Source organism: Amphiura filiformis, chromosome 17, assembly GCF_039555335.1.
Source record: "Amphiura filiformis chromosome 17, Afil_fr2py, whole genome shotgun sequence".
NCBI classification, from domain to species: domain Eukaryota; kingdom Metazoa; phylum Echinodermata; class Ophiuroidea; order Amphilepidida; family Amphiuridae; genus Amphiura; species Amphiura filiformis.
Window position 1 is genome coordinate 38,059,063 of NC_092644.1, and position 24,682 is coordinate 38,083,744.

At 34.6% G+C, this 24,682-nt stretch overlaps 1 protein-coding gene across 1 annotated transcript; it reads left to right on the plus strand.

Annotated features, from left to right (window-relative positions):
* The first annotated feature begins 575 nt into the window (after positions 1–575).
* On the plus strand, positions 576–19,537 carry LOC140137752 (15-hydroxyprostaglandin dehydrogenase [NAD(+)]-like). The gene is made up of 7 exons (XM_072159518.1): positions 576–1,025; positions 6,734–6,860; positions 8,054–8,160; positions 12,702–12,795; positions 13,892–13,968; positions 16,663–16,868; positions 17,766–19,537. The coding sequence occupies exons 1-7, from the start codon at positions 933–935 to the stop codon at positions 17,941–17,943; spliced, it is 882 nt and encodes a 293-aa protein (XP_072015619.1). The 5' UTR covers positions 576–932; the 3' UTR covers positions 17,944–19,537.
* Positions 19,538–24,682: the final 5,145 nt, after the last annotated feature.

The window sequence follows — 24,682 nt, forward strand, 5'->3', positions numbered from 1 at the left end:
ATGGAACTAAGTTTATCCGTGTTCTGTACCGCAGTAACAAAATTGGTGTGTTTTATATAAATGTACTTTTCTTCAAAATTATTTGAGGTAAAGACATGATTTTTTCCACCAATAATAGGAAACATACAATCCAGTTACAGCTTACAAACACAAATTATTTAAATGTCGGTAAGTATTTTATTTTAATTTTTGAATTTGGGTACAGTTCATTTTAAATCACCCTGTAAACTCAATTTTCCCAGGAAAATTTTTGGTCATTTTTTTCAGCCCCCCAGGAGGGTCAAAACTTTTAAGGCCCCCTTTTTTGCATCAGCCCCCCCCCCCCACAAGTGTTTGTGAACGGTCCCTTACACTGCTCCATAGGCCAGAACAAAATTCCAATTTGGCGTTATTTTTCCTAAACAAATTATCTACAAGAAATATTTGGTACATAAACATAAACATTAGGCAGAGGTATCCAGTGGTATAAAAATCTCAACTTTTTTGGAGAAAAGTGGGGGAATGAGGCTGTGGATCACGAAATGCCCTTTTAAATTATGTGTAGCCTACATTATTGTTTTGTTCCATGTAACTCCCATGACACCTGGTGCGTATTGTCCTGCTAGGTATGTGCAGAGAAGATGAGAATAGACTATCTTCTCTGGTATATGATGTAAACCAGACATGTATTGATATTGATATTGGCATATATAACATTGATTGTTCAAATCCAAATGTCAATACCTTTTTACAAAACATAAATAGGTCAATTTGAATTCAGGAGCAGTAAAATTCAATAGTCATGCATCACCAAGTGAATATCACCACACATGTTCACTCACATACCCACATATAGTGACACAACATTCATTTATACCAGTTTAGCGGAGCTGCATTTCATTCTCCATTTCAATCAAACACACCTTGGATCAAGTGGCTGAGGAACTAGGAGTATGGATATTTCAGGGAAAGTTGCTCTTGTGACCGGAGCAGCTGGTGGTATTGGGAAAGCCCTGGTGGAAATATTGCTCCAAAAACATGTGAAGGTATGTAGCTGTATGTATAGTAACTGTTAAAAGAAGGTGACCCAATAGCCTATATTTGGAAAATAGAATTCTTTAAAACTTATGTTGAACATAAAAGCTCTCATAAAATGTTGTCCCTTTCAAGCATTCATGCAAAAAGAACATGTAAATGTTCCTTGTAAATGTGACTAATACCTTATGTAATTACTGACATTAATATAGGGTTATATGTGTGAAGGTATAGTAATTTATATATATATATTATTTTGTTACTATAGCTCTTAAATATGTGACATAGGGACATACCAGGAAACTGAAAGGCGCTACATAAATATCGAAATTTATTTATTTACTTGCATATATAACTGGAGAGCACAGTGACACTTTTTTGAATCCATGTGTATTTGAGTGAAATGCAATCAAATTTTATGCACCCCAAATGGGTCACATTAATTGTGTACCAAAAAGGTGGAGCGTGCTGAAGTTGGCTCGAGATTAGACATTCGCAATTGAATAATGGCTGAATCCCGGGGTTGAATAAGTTTTTGGAATTCCTTTATTTTGATGAATTTCGACCTAAAAACTACTGGTTTTGACACCATTTCTGGACATCCGAAAAATTTGGCCAAAATATTGGATCTTCGTTATTTGGCCAAATTTCGACCTAAAAACAACTCTTATTTTTATGTATAGGTTAAGGGGTGGGGTATGAGCGTTTGGACAGTATTTATTTTGGGACATTAGAGCACATCAGACATATCGAATTGCATTCTGAATACGAAGAATGTCATTCTGATATCGAATAATTTTGATTTTTGAAATTAGCAATTTAATACACATTTTATGGCAAATCATTAAAATTGATATTTTGATATTTAACAGTACTTGAAGTAAACTTTATAAATCTGATGATTTATACTTAAAGTGTATGTAGGTGGGATGAAAAGCCGACGATCAATTGAAAATTTTGACCTTTCATTATTGAAGATATGGATTTTTTTTCCCAAAACACCAAAAAAAATTAGGTCTTTTGGGAAAAAATCCATATCTTCAATATGAAAGGTCAAAATTTTCAATTGACCGTCGGCATTTCCTCCCTGCTACATACACTTTAAAATATATCATTAGATTTATATAATTTACTTCGAGGACTGTTATATATCAAAATTTGAAAAATATCAAATTTTTTAATTTGTCATAAAATTTGTATTATATTGTGATTTTCAAAAAATGAACAATATTTGATATCAGAAAGACATGCTTCGTATTCAGAATGCAATTCGATAGGTCTGAGGTGCTCTCATGTCCTACAAAAAATACTGTCGAAACGCAATAAACGCTGATTTTAGATCCCTTAAGTCTTCTACAATCTTTTGACACCATATTTGGGCATTCAAAAATGTTGGCCAAAATCAGGTGGTGTATGATGTGCATTCCTAAATTCAGTAAATTTTCATCGTCAACCGTGTAATTGAATGGGATTATTTTGAAATTTTAAAACGCTTGAAATATCACAAACAAATAGGCCTATGTTGATAAATAATATAAATACAAGCTAAAACCGTTGGGGTTCGATAATGAACCCCACAAAACTAACTCCAGTATAATGCCATACGGCGGGCGGTTTCACGAGTTGCCGGCTCGATCATGTCATCCGCCGCCTGGCCAAAATATTCAAAATTTTGTATCTTCGTTTTTTGGCCAAATTTCGACCTCTTCTACAGTCTTTTGACAAAAATGGCTTAAAATTTCAAAATTTTGAATCTTCGTTATTTGGCAGAATTGTGACCTAAAAACAACTCTAATATATAGTTTAAGTCTTCTACAATTTTGACACTATTTTTGACCCAAAAATTGCATTTTAGAAATTCAAGATTAGAAATAAGACTTTTGTGATTTCCCATAAATTTCACATAAAAGTGGTTAAAGGTAGAAATTCGCCCAAATAACAAAGTTCCAAAATTTTTGTAATATTTGGGCCAAAATTTTTGAAAGTCCAAAAATGGTCTCAAATGACTCCAGTACCCTTGATAAATACTCAAAATACTCTAGAACACTTGAGCGATACATAAAAGTGGTTTACCCAAATAACGAAATTCAAATTTTTGACATTTTTGGCTAAAAATTTTAATGTCCAAAAATGGTGTCAAAATACATTTGACCGATACATAAAAGTGGTTATTAGGTCTAAATTCGCCCAAATAACAAAGTTCAAAAATTTTGAAATTTTTGGGCCAAAATTGTTTAAAGTCCAAAAATGGTCTCAAATGACTCCAGTATCCTTGATCGATACAGCAAAACGATTAAAAGTGTAATATTGAACGTAATAACGAATGTCTAATCTCAAGCCAACTTCAGCATTCCAAAGGTGGACTGCATGTCCTTCCCGGGCTTGCATATTACACTGGGAGAGGGTCCTGCTCCTGATACTGCAAGTTATGTTTTTTTTTAAATGCCAATGTTGCATTGCTTTAATTTAATAATATTGTATAAGACTTTATATATAACACCCCAGCAAATACAATCAGTTAGAGCAACTTCCAAGTTAAACTCTGCTTTGTATGCATATAAAACTCCCTTCAGACATCTACTTTAGAAAATGCTTTTTACCAATGCTAAGTTCCAGAATGTGTCATGTTACTATATACTAATTCAGGTGCAGGTAGGAGGGAATGTTTTTAGATCCATTTGCCAGTTTCTGAGGCTGCAGAAAGGTGTTTTTTTTATTATTCCCACAAAGTTTTTAGCTACTTTAGTATTTGATTGTTGTTTGTATAATACTCACCTTAGGGTTAACATTAAAGCTACAGCGTGTCCCAAAAGTAACTTAACATTGTGAATTTGCCATATCTCGAGTATTTCCTACTTCATACAAAAATGGAGAACATATTCACATAGATTGATCTTTTAGAATTATTCTGATACCAAAAACAGCATTATTGATGACCCCTCGATCTTACTGTGCGACTGTACATATGTGTGTCTCAAACCCACAAAAGCAAGCTCATATGTTATTTGTTCAAGCACATGAATGATGTGCTTCCCTGAGCAATAGAGTTGGTTCACTCACTGCACACGCTACATTTAGGTGTGAGCATTCATGGATTACATGGACTGGCGTAAGCGTGACTGCTGTTTTAAATTATAATTAGGATATATTGACAATATTAAACTTTACTTTAAAACAGTTGAAGTGAAGATGAATTTCCTATAGATCAACGGATTCAGATCGTATGGTTCTTTACCGAGACAAAGTCGGACAAACTCACTCAAGCAAAGTTTAAGGAACATTTTAATGTAAATTATGGACCCAGCCGAAATAAAATCCAGCAACTAGTGCAAACATTCCTATCAACTGGATCTGTTCAGGATCTACCCTCGGGCAGGACGTGGAAGAACATGAAGATCGGCTACAAACATCGATGTCATACGAATAGCGGTTAGGTGGCGAAAAACCCAAGGATCAGTACGTCGACTTTCAATGGAGACCAACGTACCGCGTACAACTGTTCATCGAATCCTCAGAAAAGACCTTAAAAGCAGTTTCCATTTTAAATCCAGATAAAACAGAAAATGAAGATTATGCATTGAAAACAAACAAACAAACAATCAAACAAACACAGCAAAAATAAACAAAACAGATTTTAAAACGACAACACGTTATATCGTGTTATCACGTCTCAAATGACAAGACTTATTTTGCGTTTATAAAAGTGGGTTTTACGGTACGGTAGATATCCGTTAATTTTGTGCCAAAGGGTCATGACCACATAGGCATGTTTGGTATCATAACATTTCTAAAAGAATGATCTACATACTGTGCAATTTTTGTAACAACACTACTAACCCAACGCAAGTTATGGCAAATTCACAATGTTAAGTTACTTTTGGGACACCCGGTATGATGTATGACCTGATAAATATGAAATTGTTACTTTTTTCACATCTGATTTTTTTGGCATATTTGTAATGTTTATACATGTCCCAACTTACCAAATTTGTTGGGTTTATATAGGTCAACAGAGTAATTTTGATACAATGTCATAAGCAGGTTTTCTTCACTACACCCTGATATTTCAGTTTAAAATGGACAGAAACCTTTTCTGGCAGTTATTAATAATGTCATTTCAGCATACATGTTGAGTAAACAGTCATTGGCATAGCGTGGGTCATCATATTGGGGTTGGGGGGGGGGCACCAACCACGAGGCACCGGGTCTGATTGGGGGGCACAAGCCGTTTTTCTGCAATTTTCCTATGGGATTTTCTAAATTCCCCTATGACATTACGCCACTGACAACATAGCACTACTTTCGGGCTCTGTTGCTATTAAAATACTATCCAGAGAGGTTGCATCATCCAGAGAGGTTGCGTTCGATTGAACAGTTACTCGCGCTACGCGCTCGCTAAGTCCGTGAGGGCCACAGACTGCGGCTACTGACAACATTGAAATTTGACAGTGATCCTGGATCAAGAAAGAAAAACCTTCAGATGAAGGGCCCAATTTCAGTAATGAATTTAAAACATAACATTGATGTATGTCTTTTAGTTGTTGTTTTTAAATCATTCATATTTCATACTCTTATCTTACTCTCTTAAAGGGTAGGTCTATTGCAAAAACAAGTTTATCTCTATTCGAAGAGAATAATTATTACATTACAAGTTGACACTTGTTGCAATTTTTTGTGCGTATTTCCCCTAAAAAAGGAGAAATTGTGTGGGTAAAGTTCAGCCTTGTATGTGTTCTTCCCCGTTTGAAGCGTCACGTGTTCTCCCCGTTTGGCTGATGACGAGGTAAATGAAGCAGGCACTTTATCATGCTCTCATCATACAATCACAATCACTTTGACAAGTTTGACATTAGCAACAATGAGTTGTACTATCACTTACTATAACAATGCTGCATAACAATATGCACACTATTGTTCTCATTTCGGGAACAAAGCCCCAACAGTATTGTTACTATGTGTTTGCTTTGTAATATTTCATCCAACTGAAACTATAGCATTGCAATATACAGGGAAATCAGATACATGAGTTTGTGGACTTAACACAGTTTATATGCTAGTCTCAGATGATATTCTAAGCTCAAATTATGTATTTATTTTTTAGGCCTAATATTTCTCATGATATTGATATACATATGAATTGTAATATCACAATTGTCTAATATATAAAAAAAAAAAGCGGCTGATTTTATCCATATGTTTAAAAACCATTAAATTTGTAATACTTAATTTGGAATTTTTTTCTGTGAACAACAGTATACGTTCTGTCCATTGAGAGCATTTATAGTCCCTTTTCTCAAAGCGGGCACATCTCATTTCATGACATCACCGTTTTTCTAGGCCAAATCTGTCTTGTTCGAAGGAACTCACCGCTTAAGTTGGTTTTTGCGGAATATCAATTTTAAACGTCTTATTTTCTCAAAAAGGAGTCAATTTCATTGTCCTCATAATATTAGCTTGCCAATGATATGATGTTGTTTTTGCAATAGACCTGCCCTTTAATGTAAAAGGACAACCCGTTTTTGAATGGAAAACACTCTAAAATGAAAGAAAGTACATTTTCTTTAGGCAATATTCACTCTTTTGAGATTATACAGACTAATTTTTTCATAACATTGATGTAATCATGTCTTTTAGTTGGGCTAAAAAAGAGCTTTTTAAAGGTTTTTTTTTTGCGCAGAAAATACAAATCCTTTTTTCTTGAATACATCTCGTCTTGCAGGCAGTTTTCATGGTTGATGTTGATGAAGATGGATTGAAGCTAGCACAACAGGAATTTGAGAAGGAATTTGGTGCAGGGAAAGTACATATCTGCAAATGTGATGTCTCTTCCGAGGAGCAAATGGAAGGTGAGGTGTTGCTTTAACACCCCCGCCAAAAATAGTTTACTTGTCCTCCATAACTTTTTAAGAATTGTGTCGGTCGGTTGGGATTGTTTTTTTATATTTTTTTTAAAGGTCATAGCCAAAACATGATTGTATGTGTTTAATTAGTTTAATAAATAGCCCAAATAGTTGTGAATTGGGATATTTTAAAAAGAATTTAGAAGTGTATAGAAACTGTAAAGGAAATTTTTCAGGATGTCAAAAATGTTGAAAGAGAACAAAATTTTTTCTGGAATTTCCAAAAGTATGGTCAGTATTCATTTGTACAGTAAAACAACAACAAATAAATTCACATTTTCCAGATTAGGGTGTCGACAGAGGACAAGCAAACAATCTTTTTTTTTCATGCCTAAACACAGGTCCATATGGGCATGAACCCAGGGCCCAAGATCCAGGGGGCCCAAATTTGGGAGGATAGAAAAATTGAATTAAATTAAAGCCACCTTATATATGAATTTAATTTAATAAATCTATATTTGTAATGCTTACACATGTCTCAACTTACACCTGAATGGAATCAGCGAAATTTGCTGTGTTTATATGTCAACAAAGTATTAAAATCGTATTACAACATTCAGTTTCCCATGTTAAACGGCAAAACTAGCCCCGGAAACTAGCCAGTGTTTTTTTTTTTTACAAACCGCATAATTGCACAAATATTTTCCATGCTTTTTTGGTCCCCAGTTTTGGTCCAATTTTAGAAAGAATGTCCACTTGTTTTTCTCTGAAACCCAACAATGTGTGTACGTGTCACTCTTTATATCGTTGACTGAGGTTGGCCATTTGGTGTGTTACAACCTTTATGCACAACTACTATTTCGACTCTTATTTTGATCACAATCATGTAAAAATCGTAAGTTTGAAAAACATTCGAGCAAATGTTACAATATGTGATGCAATTAAGATAAAATGAGTCTTGATGTCGATCAAAATCAAGATTTAGTTTTCAATTTCTTTACATGAGCCAGTTCTCAGGGCTTTATTTTGCGGAAAAACCCCATCATAATTAGACTTTAGGGTTATAGAGATATGGCCTGTTATTGGCTATATCTGAAAATCAATATTATTGACATCCGACTCATTTTGCTTGATAGCATCACATAATTATGGCTTTAATCATCAATGCTATTTAATCCATATTTTCATATTTAACACAGACTGTTTCAAGAACATCATGTCAACTTATGGAGAACTTCACATTGTGTGTAACAATGCTGGAATATGTGATGAAATTAATTGGGGAAAAATGCTGGCTGTCAATTTGGTGAGTATAATTACCTTATATACTGCGCCAATAAAGTATCCTTACACTTGGAAAAATAATCACAATTTCAAAACTGAACAATATTGGGGTACATTTGTTTTTTTAATATAGGTTTTCTCAGTTAATTTAACTCATTTTTCGTTATATTTAATATCCCGTTAAGTTTGAATTCGTCCTTAAAATTTGGAAGTGTCTATTTGTAAACTTAAATTTCGTCTTTGTTCAAATAAATGCATATTTTGGTCAAAAGGATTCATACAATGTTCATTTGAATTAGTCCTAGAGCACATTGAAATCGTCTCACCTGCTGCATGGACAGTACTTGCACAAATATAATTCGTCTTTGTTCATTAATTTTCATGCTTTGATCAAAGCAATTCGTCCTCCATAATGCATTGTAGGCCTTCATTAATTACATCTTAGATTTTCAACCACTGGTATTAAGTTTTCACTAGTATTTCGACTCAGAAAATGAATTTCAATTCAATTCAGATTCACTTTCTTATTATATAAAATCATTTTGATTCAATTCCAATTCAATGCATTGAAATTAACTGCTAACCAATTTCAATTCCAATTCACAGCATTTGAATTCAATTCCAATTCACAGCATTTGAATTCAATTCCAATTCACAGCATTTGAATTCGATTCATAGGCCTATTCAAATTCAATTCTTATTACCAACACTGATATATTTGACCGGGCATTTGGCTAAAAGCAGTTCAGGGAGAAAGTTCATTGTAACTGATAAGCTGACAATACAGATGAAATGATAGAATCAAATACATGTTTTATATGCAATGAATTGAATTGAAATGAACAAAAAATACATTTCGATTCGATGCATTGAATTAAAATGAAAGAATAAAAACATTGAATTCAAATGGATTTAATTGAATTCAAATGAAAAAAATAAACATTTCGATTCACTTCTGCACTGAATTGAAATGAAAAATGGCCTAAATCAAATTCAATTCAATTTCTATTCCAATGCATTGAAATAACACTATTTCCTACCTTGCTGATATAAATCCGAACAGACGTGTCTAAATTTATTCTGACCAAATAACAGTTATCACAATAATATGGGAGCGAGAAAAAGTGGGCCTAAACAACCACGTTTGAAATAGATAATAATATAAAGATTAGAAGGAAACAAAAAAAACAAAACATAAAAAAAAAAAAAAAAAAAAAATGAAAAGAAAGAAATAACAAAAGAAAGAAAAGAAAATAAAGAAAATAAAGAAATATGAAATATATAAAAATGGAAAGATAAGCAGAAAGAATGAAAGAGAGAAAGACAGAAAGAAAAAGAAAATATGCAGGCCTACTTCTACATGCTTTATGTTAAAGACGAAATTAAATGACCGAATATGAAAATATTTGATCAAAGACGAAATATATTTACACATTAAGTTGATAACCCTACAATGGACAAAATATAAATACATTTTGACGAAATTAAACGAACTTTGTATGAATACGTTTGATCAAAATATGAATTTATTTGACCAAAGACGAAATTTAAGTTTACAAATAGACACTTCAAAATTTTATGGACGAATTCAAACTTAACGGGATATTAAATATAACAAAAAATGTGTTAAATTAACTGAGAAAACCTATAGATGCACTATCTAATCCTGCACATTTTGACACCACATTGAATCCAATGTGACCTCAAGAAGTAAAGTTACTAGCAATTGAATAGATGAAGGTCCAGTTTTAAAAGTTTTAAAAGCGCAACAAAGAGACAACACAGTTTCTTCAATGAAGCGTTATTTAAAGCAGTTTTTATTTCAGTTTTTACTTCTCTGTACTTGTCATAACTTTCATTTTATTTGTCAGTTCTTTTGTTTCAGTTTTCTTTTGTTCCTTTTGTTTTAAATTAAAGCCAAACACATAAATTAGTCATTCACCACTCTCAAACCAAATGTCTAGTCTGGAGTTTTGAATAGGCCAGTTTGTCACTTTTAAAACTGGACCTTCATCTAATCAAATGCTTGTAACTTTGCTTCTTGTAGTCACATTGGATTCAATGTGGTGTCATAATGTGCAGGATTAGATAGTGCATATATTAAAAAAAACAAATTTACCCCAATATTGTTCAGTTTGGAAATTGTGATTATTTTTCCAAGTGTAAGGATACTTTATTGGCACAGTATATTATCTGTTTTTATCCAATTATTCAATTTTAGTGCTTGCATTTCTTAACGGAAAAAGTGTAAACTTAACTATGATCATTTATGCAAATTTATGGTAATTATTGCAGAATAAAGCAACATATTATGCTTTAATCCATAGAAATGGATATTAAAAACATTAATTGTCTAACCCTGATATCTGTCCCAAATAGTGAACCATAATGACATTATTTCAGAAGGGGAGGGGAATAAATAAGAAAGTGACCACCGAAGCCTACCGAGTACAACACTAGGGGTCTATCGGTGGCAGTTTTTGTCGAAAAGAAGGGGTCATTCAGTGGCGGCTCCAAGAAAGTAGGGGGTCATACTGTGTAAACGCTAAAAATTCACGGGGTGTCATTGACCTTGAAAAATAATTTTCTGGGCAAAATGTGCAAAATTTTGCCATTTTGAAGCTATAACATTGACACAAAAATGTAAAAATTGCTCAAAATATGGCAAAATGTGCAAAAAACTTGCAGATTTCATGTAAGTTTCTGATGAAAAAATGGGGTCATTTGGTGGAAGATTTGCTAAAATTAGGGGGTCTATTGACAGGAACATGACGCATGCCAATATATGCGAGTGCCCCCCATTATTCATGTTATTTCTAACTGATTGCATGTGATCTTACCCATGCACAGTGTATTTTACCCATAGGAAAAATCATTCCGTACCATGCGTGTACAGATCACTGACAGTGATGCAATCAACCAATCAGCATTCGGAAAATCGTTGACCCAATGACGTCATCCCTGGATTTCCATTGATAAATTTGCAGAATCGTTCAAAAACATGATTTCTATAATTGCAGATATTTAATTTCAGCAAATAGATTCACATCACCTTTATTTGGATTTGTTTAAGAACAATTTTATATAAAGATATTTAATTTGTTTGTGTATGAATGTCTATGTCTATCTCAAATTGACATGGTATATTATCGTAGCGTTGAATGCGCTGAGGCTTATGAAGCGGGTCTGTTGCAAATTTTGCGGTTCTTTCGCTTTTTGTGACATTAAAATCCATCATTCACATGGCCGGGTGGGGGGGGGGTGTGTGTGTGTGTGTGTGTGAATAGGGGTCAGCTATGCGCGCATGGATTCTGTTGATAACGAGTGTACCAGTCATAGCAGGGTGTAAAAATATACAAAAAAGCCGGGCAAAAAAGTCAGTGTTTATTCTCAAATATATTATGGTGTAAATATAAGCATTTGAATAATTTAACAATAATTTGAACCTGAAAAAGAATGAACATGATAGTTCATGAGTGATTTTTCAACATATTTAACTGTTGGATAAATATGGGTGCTGCAGCTTTGGAGCTAAGGCAATATGGCGCATTACTTTGAAGTTGGTAATGGGTAAATTACACTGTGCCATGGGAAAGCCAGTGGTGGGCAAACAAAGGTTGCAGACAGCCACATGCTGGAAATGTTAAAGCTGCATTGACACAAGTAAAGTAATTGCTCATTTTTGCACAATATTGTGTTTCAATAATGTTTTTCGGAAAGGGTATAAACCAAGAATGGGAAAAATTGATAATTTTGCCCCTTTTGGAAATTACCCCAGTATGCCACCAATATGCAAGCATATGTAAAAATCACCTTTAAATTACATTACAAATAGGCAAAAATGGTTTTTAATTTTTAACTTGCCAAGGGAGGGATGACACATCCTACACCTACCCTGTGCAATACATAATAGTTTAATATGATGCCCATTACCGTGCATGTAGCAAGTTATATTTTGGATTTTTGCACATTTTGAATTACAAGATTGAGCAAAACAATTGGCAAAACTCCCAGCCCCCCAACTTTCAAAGACCCCCTTTGCAATGATTTTTCATCAAATTTACTCCCCTTTTTCATGTAAAATCAAGGACAAAATTTGGCCAAAAACAACCCCTATTTTGTGGTTTTCAATGACCAGAATTTCAAACACCCCTTTTCAATGACACTAAATATTGACATAAAATTACTGGATTTTCCCAAGTACCCCTTTTACCCAAATTTCACGGACAGTGCAAATTAAATACCCCCTATTTTGCAGATTTCACGGTCAAATTTGGCGGGCAGTCCCCAATTAAATACCCCCTATTTTACCAATTTCGCGGTCCTCGCTACTGGTAAAAAACTACCCCTTTTCCGCGCTATTTGGTAACTCTCATGGTTGCCAACTTTTGTGTTGAGTTAGGGGCGGGCAAAACTTCACCATTTTATCTCTAAAATTGACTGAAAATGGCATGCCCAGAGTAATATTTTCCAAGTTAGGCCCATGAGCATGCCCCAAGCTAAGAGCAGTCATGAATTTACATAATTTAAAACATCATGTTTTCCTGCTTTTTATCCCAAAAGAGTGGTGTTATCATTGGCACCAAGTTGGCAGTGCAGTACATGCAAGGAGAGACTGGTGGTGGAGGAGTGATAATAAACACTTCATCGCATTGTGGTAAGAATGTTCTGCGGCAAGTTTTGAAATGTTTTTGAATGACAATTATAATAAACATTTTATACCATTTATATAACCTGAAAAATAAACGTTTCCTGTTTTGTGGTTGCTGGGCTATTATCCTATGCTACTCACAGTTATGTTTTCTGATCATTTTAAGCCAAAATAACCCGGGGGCTACTCACATAGATGGTCTGTACGCATGCGTGACCAAAACAACAAGTAAAAAGGGGTGTTTTTTAGGCAAGGCAAGTTACGCGAGTGACTCATTTAGGGTCTAAAAAACACTGATTTTCAAGAATAAGGGTAGTTTTCTGAAACTGAACAACTTGTTTAGGGTACCTTTTCAAATTTTGTTAATTACGAGTCCAAAAGGGTACATATTTTCATTTTTAATAGCCAAAACCTCATTAGGGGGTAAATTTTATATTAAATTACCTTATTAAGGGCCTAAATTTGCTGGTAGGGTAAAACTCGTTTAGGGGGTGTTTGGTCATGCATGCGTATGGTAATTAAAGCACTTCAGGCTTAGTCTTTTACATAGTATGTTAGTACACCATTAGGCATTACAATCATGCAAGAAGTAGAAATTCAAGAAAAAACAAGGTTGTTGCTGTAGAGTAAATCATACAAATATGTCTTTAATTATGCAAATTGTTCAACTTAAATTTATGCAAAATTTGGCTAATTTTGAACAAATCAAATATCATTATTATTTCATTTTATTATATTCATTTCATTTCATTAATTCAAAATAACATCGTGGCAAATTTCCAAATTGCGTTACTTTTTACACATAAAAGTTATTAAAATACATATAACAAGTAAGCATAAGAAAAACATAAAATATTATATTGCACATAATTTATTATGAAAGCAAACCCCTTGTTTAATCCTATCTCCACACTTACCCCATCACACCGCACTCACACACACCCCCACCCACTCCTAAGCGCACCTCTTACTCCCAAATACAGTGACCCCAAATAACGCCACACATCAAATCAAATAAGCACAAGAAAAACATAAAATATTATATTATTATATTATCATTTATATTATTGTTATTAGAGTCCTCGCCATCATTATTTTGCAGGTTTATCTCTGCATCCAGCCATGCCAGTATATGCAACAACCAAATGGGCCATTATAGGGTTTACAAGGCAAATTGCAGTAAAAAAAAAAAAAAAAATCCATTTGCTTTCAATAATAATTGCCCATAATTGCATTCTCATAGATGTCACTCAGAAATGGTGAAGAAAAACCTGAAAAGTCAAAGTAAACAAAATTAAATAGAGCTCCGGATAGAGCTGCATGCTTTTTCCTTTTCTTTTTCGCCAGCCCAAATGGTATGACCATCGATACCGATACCACTGGTCCCGACCACTGATATTGGCGGTATCGAGGTATCCAGTATCGCCCAACGCTAAAATTCACAAATTCATTCTTTCCTACCCAGAATGTCGAAGGTGGTAACCACTATTCACCCGTTTTTTCATGATTTCTCCAGAAATACATCAAATTGGATCATCAAATTTCAGGATGATAATGAGAAAAATATAATCTATCAAATGATACCAAAAACTCATTAACATTGAGAAAAATCGGGGGTGGAGGGGGGGGGGGGGTGATGCTGGCGATCGGGTTACGGGCCTTTATTCTATGTTGAAACATACTGGTGTCCTGTCAGGACCAGGCAAATTGTTGTACCTATACCTATTAGAAGCCTGCCTTAATTGAAAAAAAATATTGAAAAAAAAAGAAAGAACTTAAGGTGATAGAATGAAGAAAGACCACTCCCAATGATATGCTCAGTCAAGGCTCATTAGGATTTATTAAAACCAGTGCATGTACAGAAAGGATGAAAATTAATCCAGTGGTGACAAAAAACATGTTGTTCGGTTGTTCCAAGTTTTTCTTTTCTGGAAGAGGCGTAATGACCATAATGATAAACAAGAATTTGTCTTTAAAAAAGACAAGTTCACAGATCAGGTGTATAGTACATGTACTTTGAGCTACTTGGGTCTAACATTTAATATTCATATCTAACCTACTCTGCACTTATTCGACAATAAATAAGTGATATGAAGCTTAATAATGATACCTGCGTCTTGACTCTGAAAACAATATTTTTAAAAACCTCATTTTGCATTTAGGTTTTAAGCCCCTCGGAGCCACCTACAGGATCTCATTTTGCATTTAAGTTTTTATTGTGTTGCAAAGTAGCAAAACTTTCTTTATATATGGCGCAATTTGTGCCTGGAAAAAGGCTATCCCTCTTACAACCTATCGACAGGTCTGATTTCTATAATGAGGTGTCACCGGGTTTGCAAGAGATAATAATACCAAATCTAAACACCATGAAATTCACCACATCACGACCAAGCTCACATTGGGCGCCCCATTCCTTTTTTAAAGGAATTTTTTTATATACAGGAAACAAATTTGGCTATAAGTATACGAAGAAAATTGCAAAATGCCTTTATCACTACAGTAAACACTGATTACACAGCCATTTGCTCTTGCTAGCTTTTGTCAGGGTCGAAATTCAACAATATTCAATATCCAAAGCAATATCCTCACTACAATAGGTCCCGAAAACAGAAATCCCCACCCCACATAATCGCAAATTGACACGTAAAGCTTCATTCCCATTTATTTCATCCAAAACGGTCCTGTCATACATCTTCCCCAATCAAACACATTTCTCTTGCATTTGATCATCTTCTACTCTTCCCTAGAAAAATCATTATAATACCAAATCTACACACCATGGAATTCACCATCACGTCCAAGCTCACATTGGCGCCCCATTCCTTTTTTTAAAGGAATTTTTATTATGAACTGAACACCAATATTATACAGGTTTATACACATGGGTTATCAGAGTCAATAAACATTCAATTAACTATAGATAATGGACTTGGTTTTGTGCAATGTAGTAATTTTCTGAAGTAAATCGCCTGCTGCATAGTTTTCTATACAGATGATGTTTCTTTTGTGATCAGGCCTGGCCATGACATGGTAACCAATCAGTTATGTGTATTGTCAGCATGTGATGGGCTATAAGCCAATTACAAACATGTTTATAAAAAAGGCTAAAAAATTCCTACATTTAACAGACTCTTCCTCGCCAAGGGCTAAATAGTAAGTTGTCAGTGGGGCAAGATTAGATAAAGGCATACAAACTAAGGTATGAGATATTAGGAATTATTTCCTAGTCTCTTTAACCACAACAACAACAACAACAACCACAAGGTTGGTGGGCTATATAGCTATTCAAGACACAGGATATGTAAGGGATAAACTGTGCATATAAGATGTGGGTGCAAGTGGCATCATTTCACTGCCGTGAAAAAATCAAAGAAAGCTGACAAAATCTGGAAAAAATCTAAATATTTTTCAATTTTTTTCTAAAAATAATGTCATTCAAAATCAATACACTTTCGCCCAAAAATGACTGCTATATAGTCTGTCCACGTAGAAGTACAAAGTAAATAGACCTCGGAAACTGGAGGTATGAGAATAATTATTTTAGTGCCATGCTTCTTTGGCGCGCCAACTGCTGCGCGATTTGTACTTGCAGAGCGCATCACGCTCTTTACGTGTTGCGTCGCGTTCGCGTGTGACGCAAAGCATCGACCCCCAATGCCACAGATTTGGTTTGTACTTCTAGGTGGACAGAGTATAACTAAAATCCCCAAAATGCAAAATATTAAAACCATGACCTACCCTCTCTGAGCTGTACCAGTCACAATCAGAGGGAAGGGGGCAAACTCAGGACCTGTGCCGATCAGAGGGCATGTGCATGGTTTGTGCCCTAGTCATTAGACTGGACATAACATCACTGATTTTACTTCCTTACAGACTTTTGACCCAGTTGTAGTGAAAAAGAAGATTCGGGTGAATGTTATCTGTCCACATGGAGTGTACACACCACTACTTACAAATTTGAAAGTAGAAAAGGAGTACCAGCCGCTATTTACCAACTTCTTGGCAGAAAAGAATCCGGAAAAGAATAAAAATGGGGACAACGGGGCAGGAGAGAAAAAAAAATACTCTCCAAATTGCACGTAAGTATGTTGGGGATTTCTCTATGATCCGAAGGTTATAGTCCAAAGGTTCGCTTGACTGAAAACATGTTTTTACCATTTGCTTGTTTGAATTTTAAAAAGTATTTTTTAGTTTGTAATAAATTCCGACAGTTCTTATTCTGAAGGATCTTAGTGCCAATTAAAAAAAAGTTCTTTAGTCCGAATATAAATGGAAGTTCTTTGATTTTAAAAATGGATCTATAGTTTGAATATAGAAAATATAGTATCTGAATGTTAAACAAGATTCTCTGGTTTGAAATTGCAAAACGGTTTTATAGCCCAAACAGATACAGCATTTTTTAGTGAGAATCAGTAAAAAGGTTCTATAGTGTGAAGTAGGGGGGCAGTGTGCCCCCTGACAAAAAATGAAAGAAAAAAGAGAAAATCAGGAGGGCAAAGGAAAAGAGAAGGGCAAGGAGCCCCTTTTCTACCAAAATTCAGCCCGATCATGGGCCAAAATAGTGTAAACTGAATACAAAATTTAGCGCATTGTAAAGATAAAGCCATTTCTATCCTGATAATGGGCGAAAATAGTGTAAAATTTTTACGCACACACGTCGTCCCAATAAAGCCTTTTTTGAAGCTCAAAGACATACAGTCTCTATGTATGATGCAACTGTAATTTTTTTCGTTTGTGCCCCCCAAATTTTATTTTGCCCCCTCCCCCAACCAAAAAAGCTGGGTGGGTACCTTGATCCCTGTATCTGCCCTTGGGGTAATTAATTTGATTCTCAGGACTAGAAAAATATGTGGTATCCAGCATGCTCATTCCAGGGAAATTTCAGATTTAGGAAAATGGTGGAATTTGAGGGAAATTTTGCCCAAGAAGTAAAATTTCCAGTCCTGTTGATTCTATGCATATTTTATCTATTACAGACCACAAGAACTTGCACCATACTTTGTGAAACTGATTGAAGAACCCTCTCATGGTGAGACCTTGTATGTAAGAAATGCTGAGAAGAGTGAATTGGTTGCAGATGAGGCCAAAGCATTCAGAGATCAAATAGGTTGTAGCAAGGGATTGCTCAAGCTCCGGGATTTTGCATTAAAATAACTTTATAAGCAAGCTTAGTGCCTATTACTGCCTAATCTATTTTATATACAGTCACATACATCATAGTGTAGAATGTTATTTTAACTTTACAGCAAGACCTTTTTTAATGTAATTATTTTTTAAGGGTAGAGTTTTACGTGAGTTTTCAACAAAATAATCATTAAGCCTGTCGATTTCCGTTAAATGTGCTAGACATTTAAACAGTAAAATAAAATCTGCTGTTTAAACATTCAAAAAAAAAAAAAGTTTTTGGCCCAAAACCAAACTATTGGAGGTCTAAAACAAGTCCAATGGTTGATAAAAAGGTTGGATCCTTTTAAAACAATTCGAAAATATTTTTTAAAAATGGACACAAAATTTGAAAAGTGTACACCATATTTTTACTGGACTGTCTGTATTTTAAAGCAATAATGTGTGATTTGCATAAAGAATATATTCCTATTTAAATGTTTGTTTTCACTGATCACATTATCCCCTTTTAATTTCGAGCCAAACAAATGAGGCATAACGCCTACAATGCATGTACTACGCTCGCTGATCGTAACATGTAATACTGCACGGAGCATCGCGCTCGACGTGTGTACACATAAGCTGACATCCACGGGAGATGTTAGCAAGCACTCAATCGATGAACTCTGAATAAAACCGGGTCGCCCCGGTTTTAAAGGAGTATTTCGTGATCCTAGCAGCCTCTTTTTATGACATGTTTCAGTAGATATCCACGAAAAAAAGCTTATTTGAGCAATAAAATTTTTGAGCAATAAATTATGACAAATTTAAAAAAAAATGTTGTATTTGTGACCCGATCCGATTCACTCTCGGACCAAAGTCAGAAATATTGAAAATTGAGTTACTCCCATTACTAACTTGATCAGTACCTAACACTTACTGATGTTGAATCCCCACTTCTCTTGAATACTTGGTTGTGAAGTTATTAACTTTTTGTTTTTATCGTTTTCAGGCTCCTCACTTTTTGCCTATATCTCAGTTTCATTATTGCGGCGTTTAGCATGATTGGACCAGATCTGGTCACAGTTTAGAAATGTTAACATTTCAATTCAATTGACTTCATTTTTTTTACATTTGCCTCTCAGTGCATTCATATTTCAAAAATGTTTATTGAAATAAATGGGTGAGTGAGTGATTGGCTACTTGCATTGTTCCGCCATTATGCACTATGTGGGAATTGAACCAGTCATATAACACTCTCACTAGGATCCACAACATGCTCATCTATCAAAGCACGGTTCTAAACCCCAATACATTTGTACATTCATCGAATGACCTTTGAAAATTTGAGTACAAAAACTCATACTCTGCAACTTGAGGTCACATTTTGTACTATGGTTGTTTAATGGAGGTTATTGAACTATGCCACTGGAATGAGGCCATTGTGGTCCATAGTGTCTGTATTCTTCCTTTCATGTATGCTGCCAGTTTGAGGCTCTCCCCGCATAGTGCATATATTGTGGAACCATGCAAGTAACGAATAGCACCAACCATGCAAACATTGCAAATTACCTTTGCTTCTGTGAAAAAGTAGCACATTTTATATCATTGAATAAATTCAGCTTATGTTATAGTAGTACTATGATCATGGTGATGATGTAGTATGTGTCGCAATTCATTTCAGATGTCCAGTGTTTGATGTCAATCCTTACGAGTCATAAATGTATGGAAAGTGCAGTGGGACAAATGGGGCTCCCCCACCCCTACCACAGGGCCTTGTTTTTTGTAACAAACTATATACTCCGGGACACCATCCTGAGAATTGAAAAACCCAGTGACAGCTCACAACCCAGTGACCACTCACTGCTCAGTGCTCACCTCGGGGTGAGCGATCACTGGGTTTTTAGCAGATCTCATGATTTGCATGGTGTCTTGGAGTATATAGTTTGTTTTTAAAAAAAGGCCCTGTGATAGTGCTACCCCCTCCCCATCCACACACACACACACACACCCCACACACACTAAATGTAGCCCTACTATAGGGCCTTTTAAACACACTATATCCAAGAACCGCTAAAACCCACTAACCGCTCCACCCGAAGGGGGTTTTAGCAGTTCTCTGGATATAGCCAGGTTTTATGACATAGCATTAGCATGGTTTTGGATCACCACAGTCAAAAGGCCTTATACTAGTAGGGCTATACTAAATGTGTGTCACTGGCAGCAAAATGTGTTTGTTTCCTCTTGGTGGCCTGAAATCTTATATGGGAAATGCTTTTAAAAATATTTCTAGAATCAAGATGTATACATATTCCTCAAATTACTTACATCTTTGGCAAATTTGTGCAGTAAAGAGTAGGCCTAGGTTAGATATGAAAATTGATAGTGCTTGGAAACTTAGATTGATTTTCATATTCATGTAAACAAAATGTTTAAGAAAAACATATTTTTTATGTATTCAATTCTCTTATTCAATTCTACTGATTTAGCAACAAAACAAGTTAGGTCTTGGGACATGAAACTTTTCTTTCATGATATCAAGTTAATTGAACATGTAATTCATTCAATTTTATTTCCATTACAAATCACACACACACAAAAAACTTTTTTTATAAAAGAAGATATGAGGAGGTGCAAGCTGGGAAAACATTGCACCACCTGACAATGAAATTAAACAATGAAATTAAACAATCACAAACTAAACAGATATATAAGGTCATGTGTCACAACCTGGGGGTACCTTTGTGTTACATAGTAAAAAAATTAAATGGTTCAAACATTTTACCTACACATCTCATTTGAAGTGGTTTATCCTCCTGAACATTTTGACACCTTTTTTTATGGGAATCGGTTCAAAAATGAGAGAGTGCGGGCAAAAACAATCACAAAGTAGGGAGGATGTAACCCCACCTCTTTCCACATTTACAATCATTCTGAGCAAGTATTAGTCTTTTAAATGAACTTCTGTATTTATTTACTTGGTTTAGATGTCTGGGAGTCCATTTAGACATTTTTTTACTAGATTCAAATTTTTAATGGGGGTTTTAAATCAAATTACGATATGAATCCCTCCCCCTAATCCTCAGCCACCCTTGGCACATTTCATGCCAAACGTCGTAAGAAAATAATTTTAAAATATTTTAAAACAGGATAAAAACATGAGTAATCTAGAATAAATTAGCCTCAATTTAAGACCTAATTGAATCTTCTAAGTGAAGGAATACTCAAGAGACAGTGTTTTGAAATCCAAGCTGCACATCAAAATGTAACAAAACCACCTTTTTGGGTACCCCAGTATATGACACAGGATCAAAAGCAAGATGATATAAGGCCAGAAACACAAAAAACACAATAGATTATTATTAGGAAAGGACATTAGGCTTACCCGGGTGGAAAATAAAGAAAATAATTAAATATCCAAACTTAAAGCTAAATCCTGGCTACGGGCCTGTGTGATTGTAATATGCGCAATTGAAGTTGTATACAAGTTTTGTTTATTTTAGAATGAGGGGGAGATTTCATGTCTAAAACTTATTTTTTTGCTAATTAAAATAGCTTTTAGTTATTAAAATAAAACTAAGAAAGAGACTTTTGCTTTAGAAGATGATTTACAGCCAAGCCAGCCTGCTTTGTATAACTTTAATCCTTCCTGCAAATTCCGGTTATTCCTTCATGTAATTTTACACAAAATTAGGGTTAGGGTTAAGGTTAGGGTTAGTTTAGGGTTAGGATTAGGGTTAGGATTAGCTTACACGAAATAATTACATGAAGGATCGACCCAAATTCCCCACAATTAAAATTACAAGGGCTTCTGTCTACTGGATGGCATTTTAGCAAATCTCCAAAATAAATTTTCTGGGGCATCTGATCCAGCTTTATTTCAAGCATTGCCCCTCTCCCTCATCTCTCCCAGGCATGGTCTTAGCTAGCCACCCATCTGGCCGTCATTTTAGACGGCCAGTTTGCTCCTGGGACGGGCAAAATTAATGCCTTTGACAGATGCTATATTATAAATTGTATGTTTTGAGAAGCTAATTGATCTTTTTAGTAGACCCAATTTGTAGATCAAGGCCATATCAGCACATATTTGAACTCTTTGAACCCCCAATGGGCTATAGATGTCTGGTAAATGTTTTAAAGGTCAAATTAGGACAGGCAATTTTATTCAAATGACAGGCAACCCTCAATTTCTAGCTAAGAACCTGCTCCCAGGCACCTCTACTTATATATAATATTGCATATTCTTATGAAAACCTTATTGATTGACAATTAAAAGACAAAGAAATAAATTTAATAATGCATATTTTATTTTCTGTTACTCTGCAAGCATTGAAATAATGAAGCTTTACATCTTAGTTACGGCATCAGTCACTACGTCCTCTGATATCAGAGTTTGTCATAGCAACGTCATCAATCAAAGATGAAATCTTTCAAATGGTATTCCAATGCTAGTAGAATATAATATTTTTTTGCAAATTTGTCATATTATGTACGTAAAATTATTGTAGATTTATAGTTAAATTATGTTAATTACTTTTGTAGTTGTTCAGTTACAATCAAATATAATAGCAATAATTAAATAATAAAATGTTTTTAACATATTATATGGATGGTATCAGGCATGCCCATTGCATATCCCACACATACAACACACACCCCTCATACAAAGCCCCTAAATTGGTCCATTTTATGATGTCAAAACTTTGATATAGGGATTGCTTCAGCATGAAATGCATAGTATTCAAACATATTTTATGAGAGCTAATTACACTTCTACACTTAACTGATTACCCGGATCTGAGTCCAAGATCCCAACATCACACAGCCAGATAACTGATATCAAGCCATCCAAATCAGAAAGAGGTATATAAACTAAAAAATAGACAACTATTGTACCTCACTTCTTAAAGAGTAGACTTCAGACAAGATTTCTGCAAATTTTGTTTTCTAGCTTTTTGCACTAATTTCTGAACTACAAATTGAAAATCCCATGTTTTAACCCACACAGGTCTTTGGGTAGCTGTTTGAAACTGTAAGAGTTAAAATTGTGCAAAATTAACACTGCTAAAATATCCTGCTAATAGATTTGATGACGATATTTAGATGTGTGACATCCTTTCATCTTTAAGATGATCTTGGAATATGGATCAGGTCAAAGTATTCCAGTTGTGTGGAAAAGTGTACAAGTTTAATTTGTTTTTAAAGGAACACTCCGTCCATCACAACATTATGCCTTATATGTTAGAAAAACCATTATCATGGTTTTATTGAAAACAAACTCATACTGACCATAAAAACGAATAAAAACAACCTGCTCGCAACACGCGATATTCAAAATTCCTGCGCCAAAATTGCCTCTAGCAATGACGTCATGGTTATTTGTGCTCAATCGCATCACCTTTCATAGTGTTACTGGGACGTTGCCATAGGCAATTTCGATGCCCAGCAAATTTGAATATCATGTGGTGAGAGATGGCTGTTTTTATTTGTTTTTAAGGTCACTATGAGTTTGTTTTAAATAAAACCATGTGATTCATGCTTGATAATTATTTTTCTAACATATAAGGCATAATGTTGTGATTGCTGGTGTGTTCCTTTCAACTTATGGCAGTGTGAATCTGGATGTTTTATGTTCCTGGTTATCCTTGGGGTTCTCTCTACCTGTTAATATGGGTAATGAAACATTTAAGTAAAACAGCATGTAAATTAGGCTATTCGATTTGAAATCCACACACCCCTTCATGTCATGACCTTAATCTCCCACACAGGGGATGTAGATTTTAAATAGAGTCACCCATTAAGGGGTGGGGTATGAATCTTTGGACAGTATTTATTGTGGGACATTAGAGCACATCAGACATATCGAATTGCATTCTGAATGCGAAGAATGTCCTTCTGATAAATAATCAAATAATTTTGATTTTTTGAAATTCGCAATGTAATTTTAGGGAAAATTATTAAAAATTGATATTTTTGATATTTAACAGCACTCGAAAGTAAACTTTATAAATCTGATAATATGTACTTAAAGTGTATGTACTATGTAGGTGGGATGAAAGGCCGACGATCAATTCAAAATTTTGACCTTTCAGTATTGAAGATATGGATTTTTTCACAAAACACCAAAAAAATTAGATCCATATCTTCAATATTGAAAGGTCAACATTTTCAATTGATCGTCGGCTTTTCCTCCCAGCTACATACACTTTAAGAATACATCATTGGATTGTTTAAATTTACTTCGAGGACTGTTCTATATCAAAAATGTGAAAAATATCAAATTTTAATAATTTGTCATAAAATTTGTATTATATTGTGAATTTCAAAAATGAAAATTATTTGATATCAGAAAGACATTCTTCGTATTCAGAATGCAATTTGATATGTCTGATGTGCTCTCATGTCCCACAAAAAATACTGTCGAAACGCTCAACCGCTCATTCCAGATCCCTTAAGCTAACCTCATTTTGAAATTCACACTCCCTGTTTGGGAGACTTAAGGTCATGTCTTCCATAGGGGGTGTGGATTTCAACAGGAATAGACTCTGCACTTACAGCACCTTTCTGACAAGTTATTTACAGGGCATGTTTTAAGGATTAAATATTTGTGAATACAAAAACCCGTATGGAATCAAGTTTCTATAAGCTCCTTGACTTATCCTTTGCATTGTACTTTCAAGTTTTGGTATGCATTTTACTTCAAATATTTTCTAATGTCTTGCTGCATTTATTAGTAATATTATATGTGGTATATAATGTAATGATAATGTAATGGAAATGCTAAAATAAA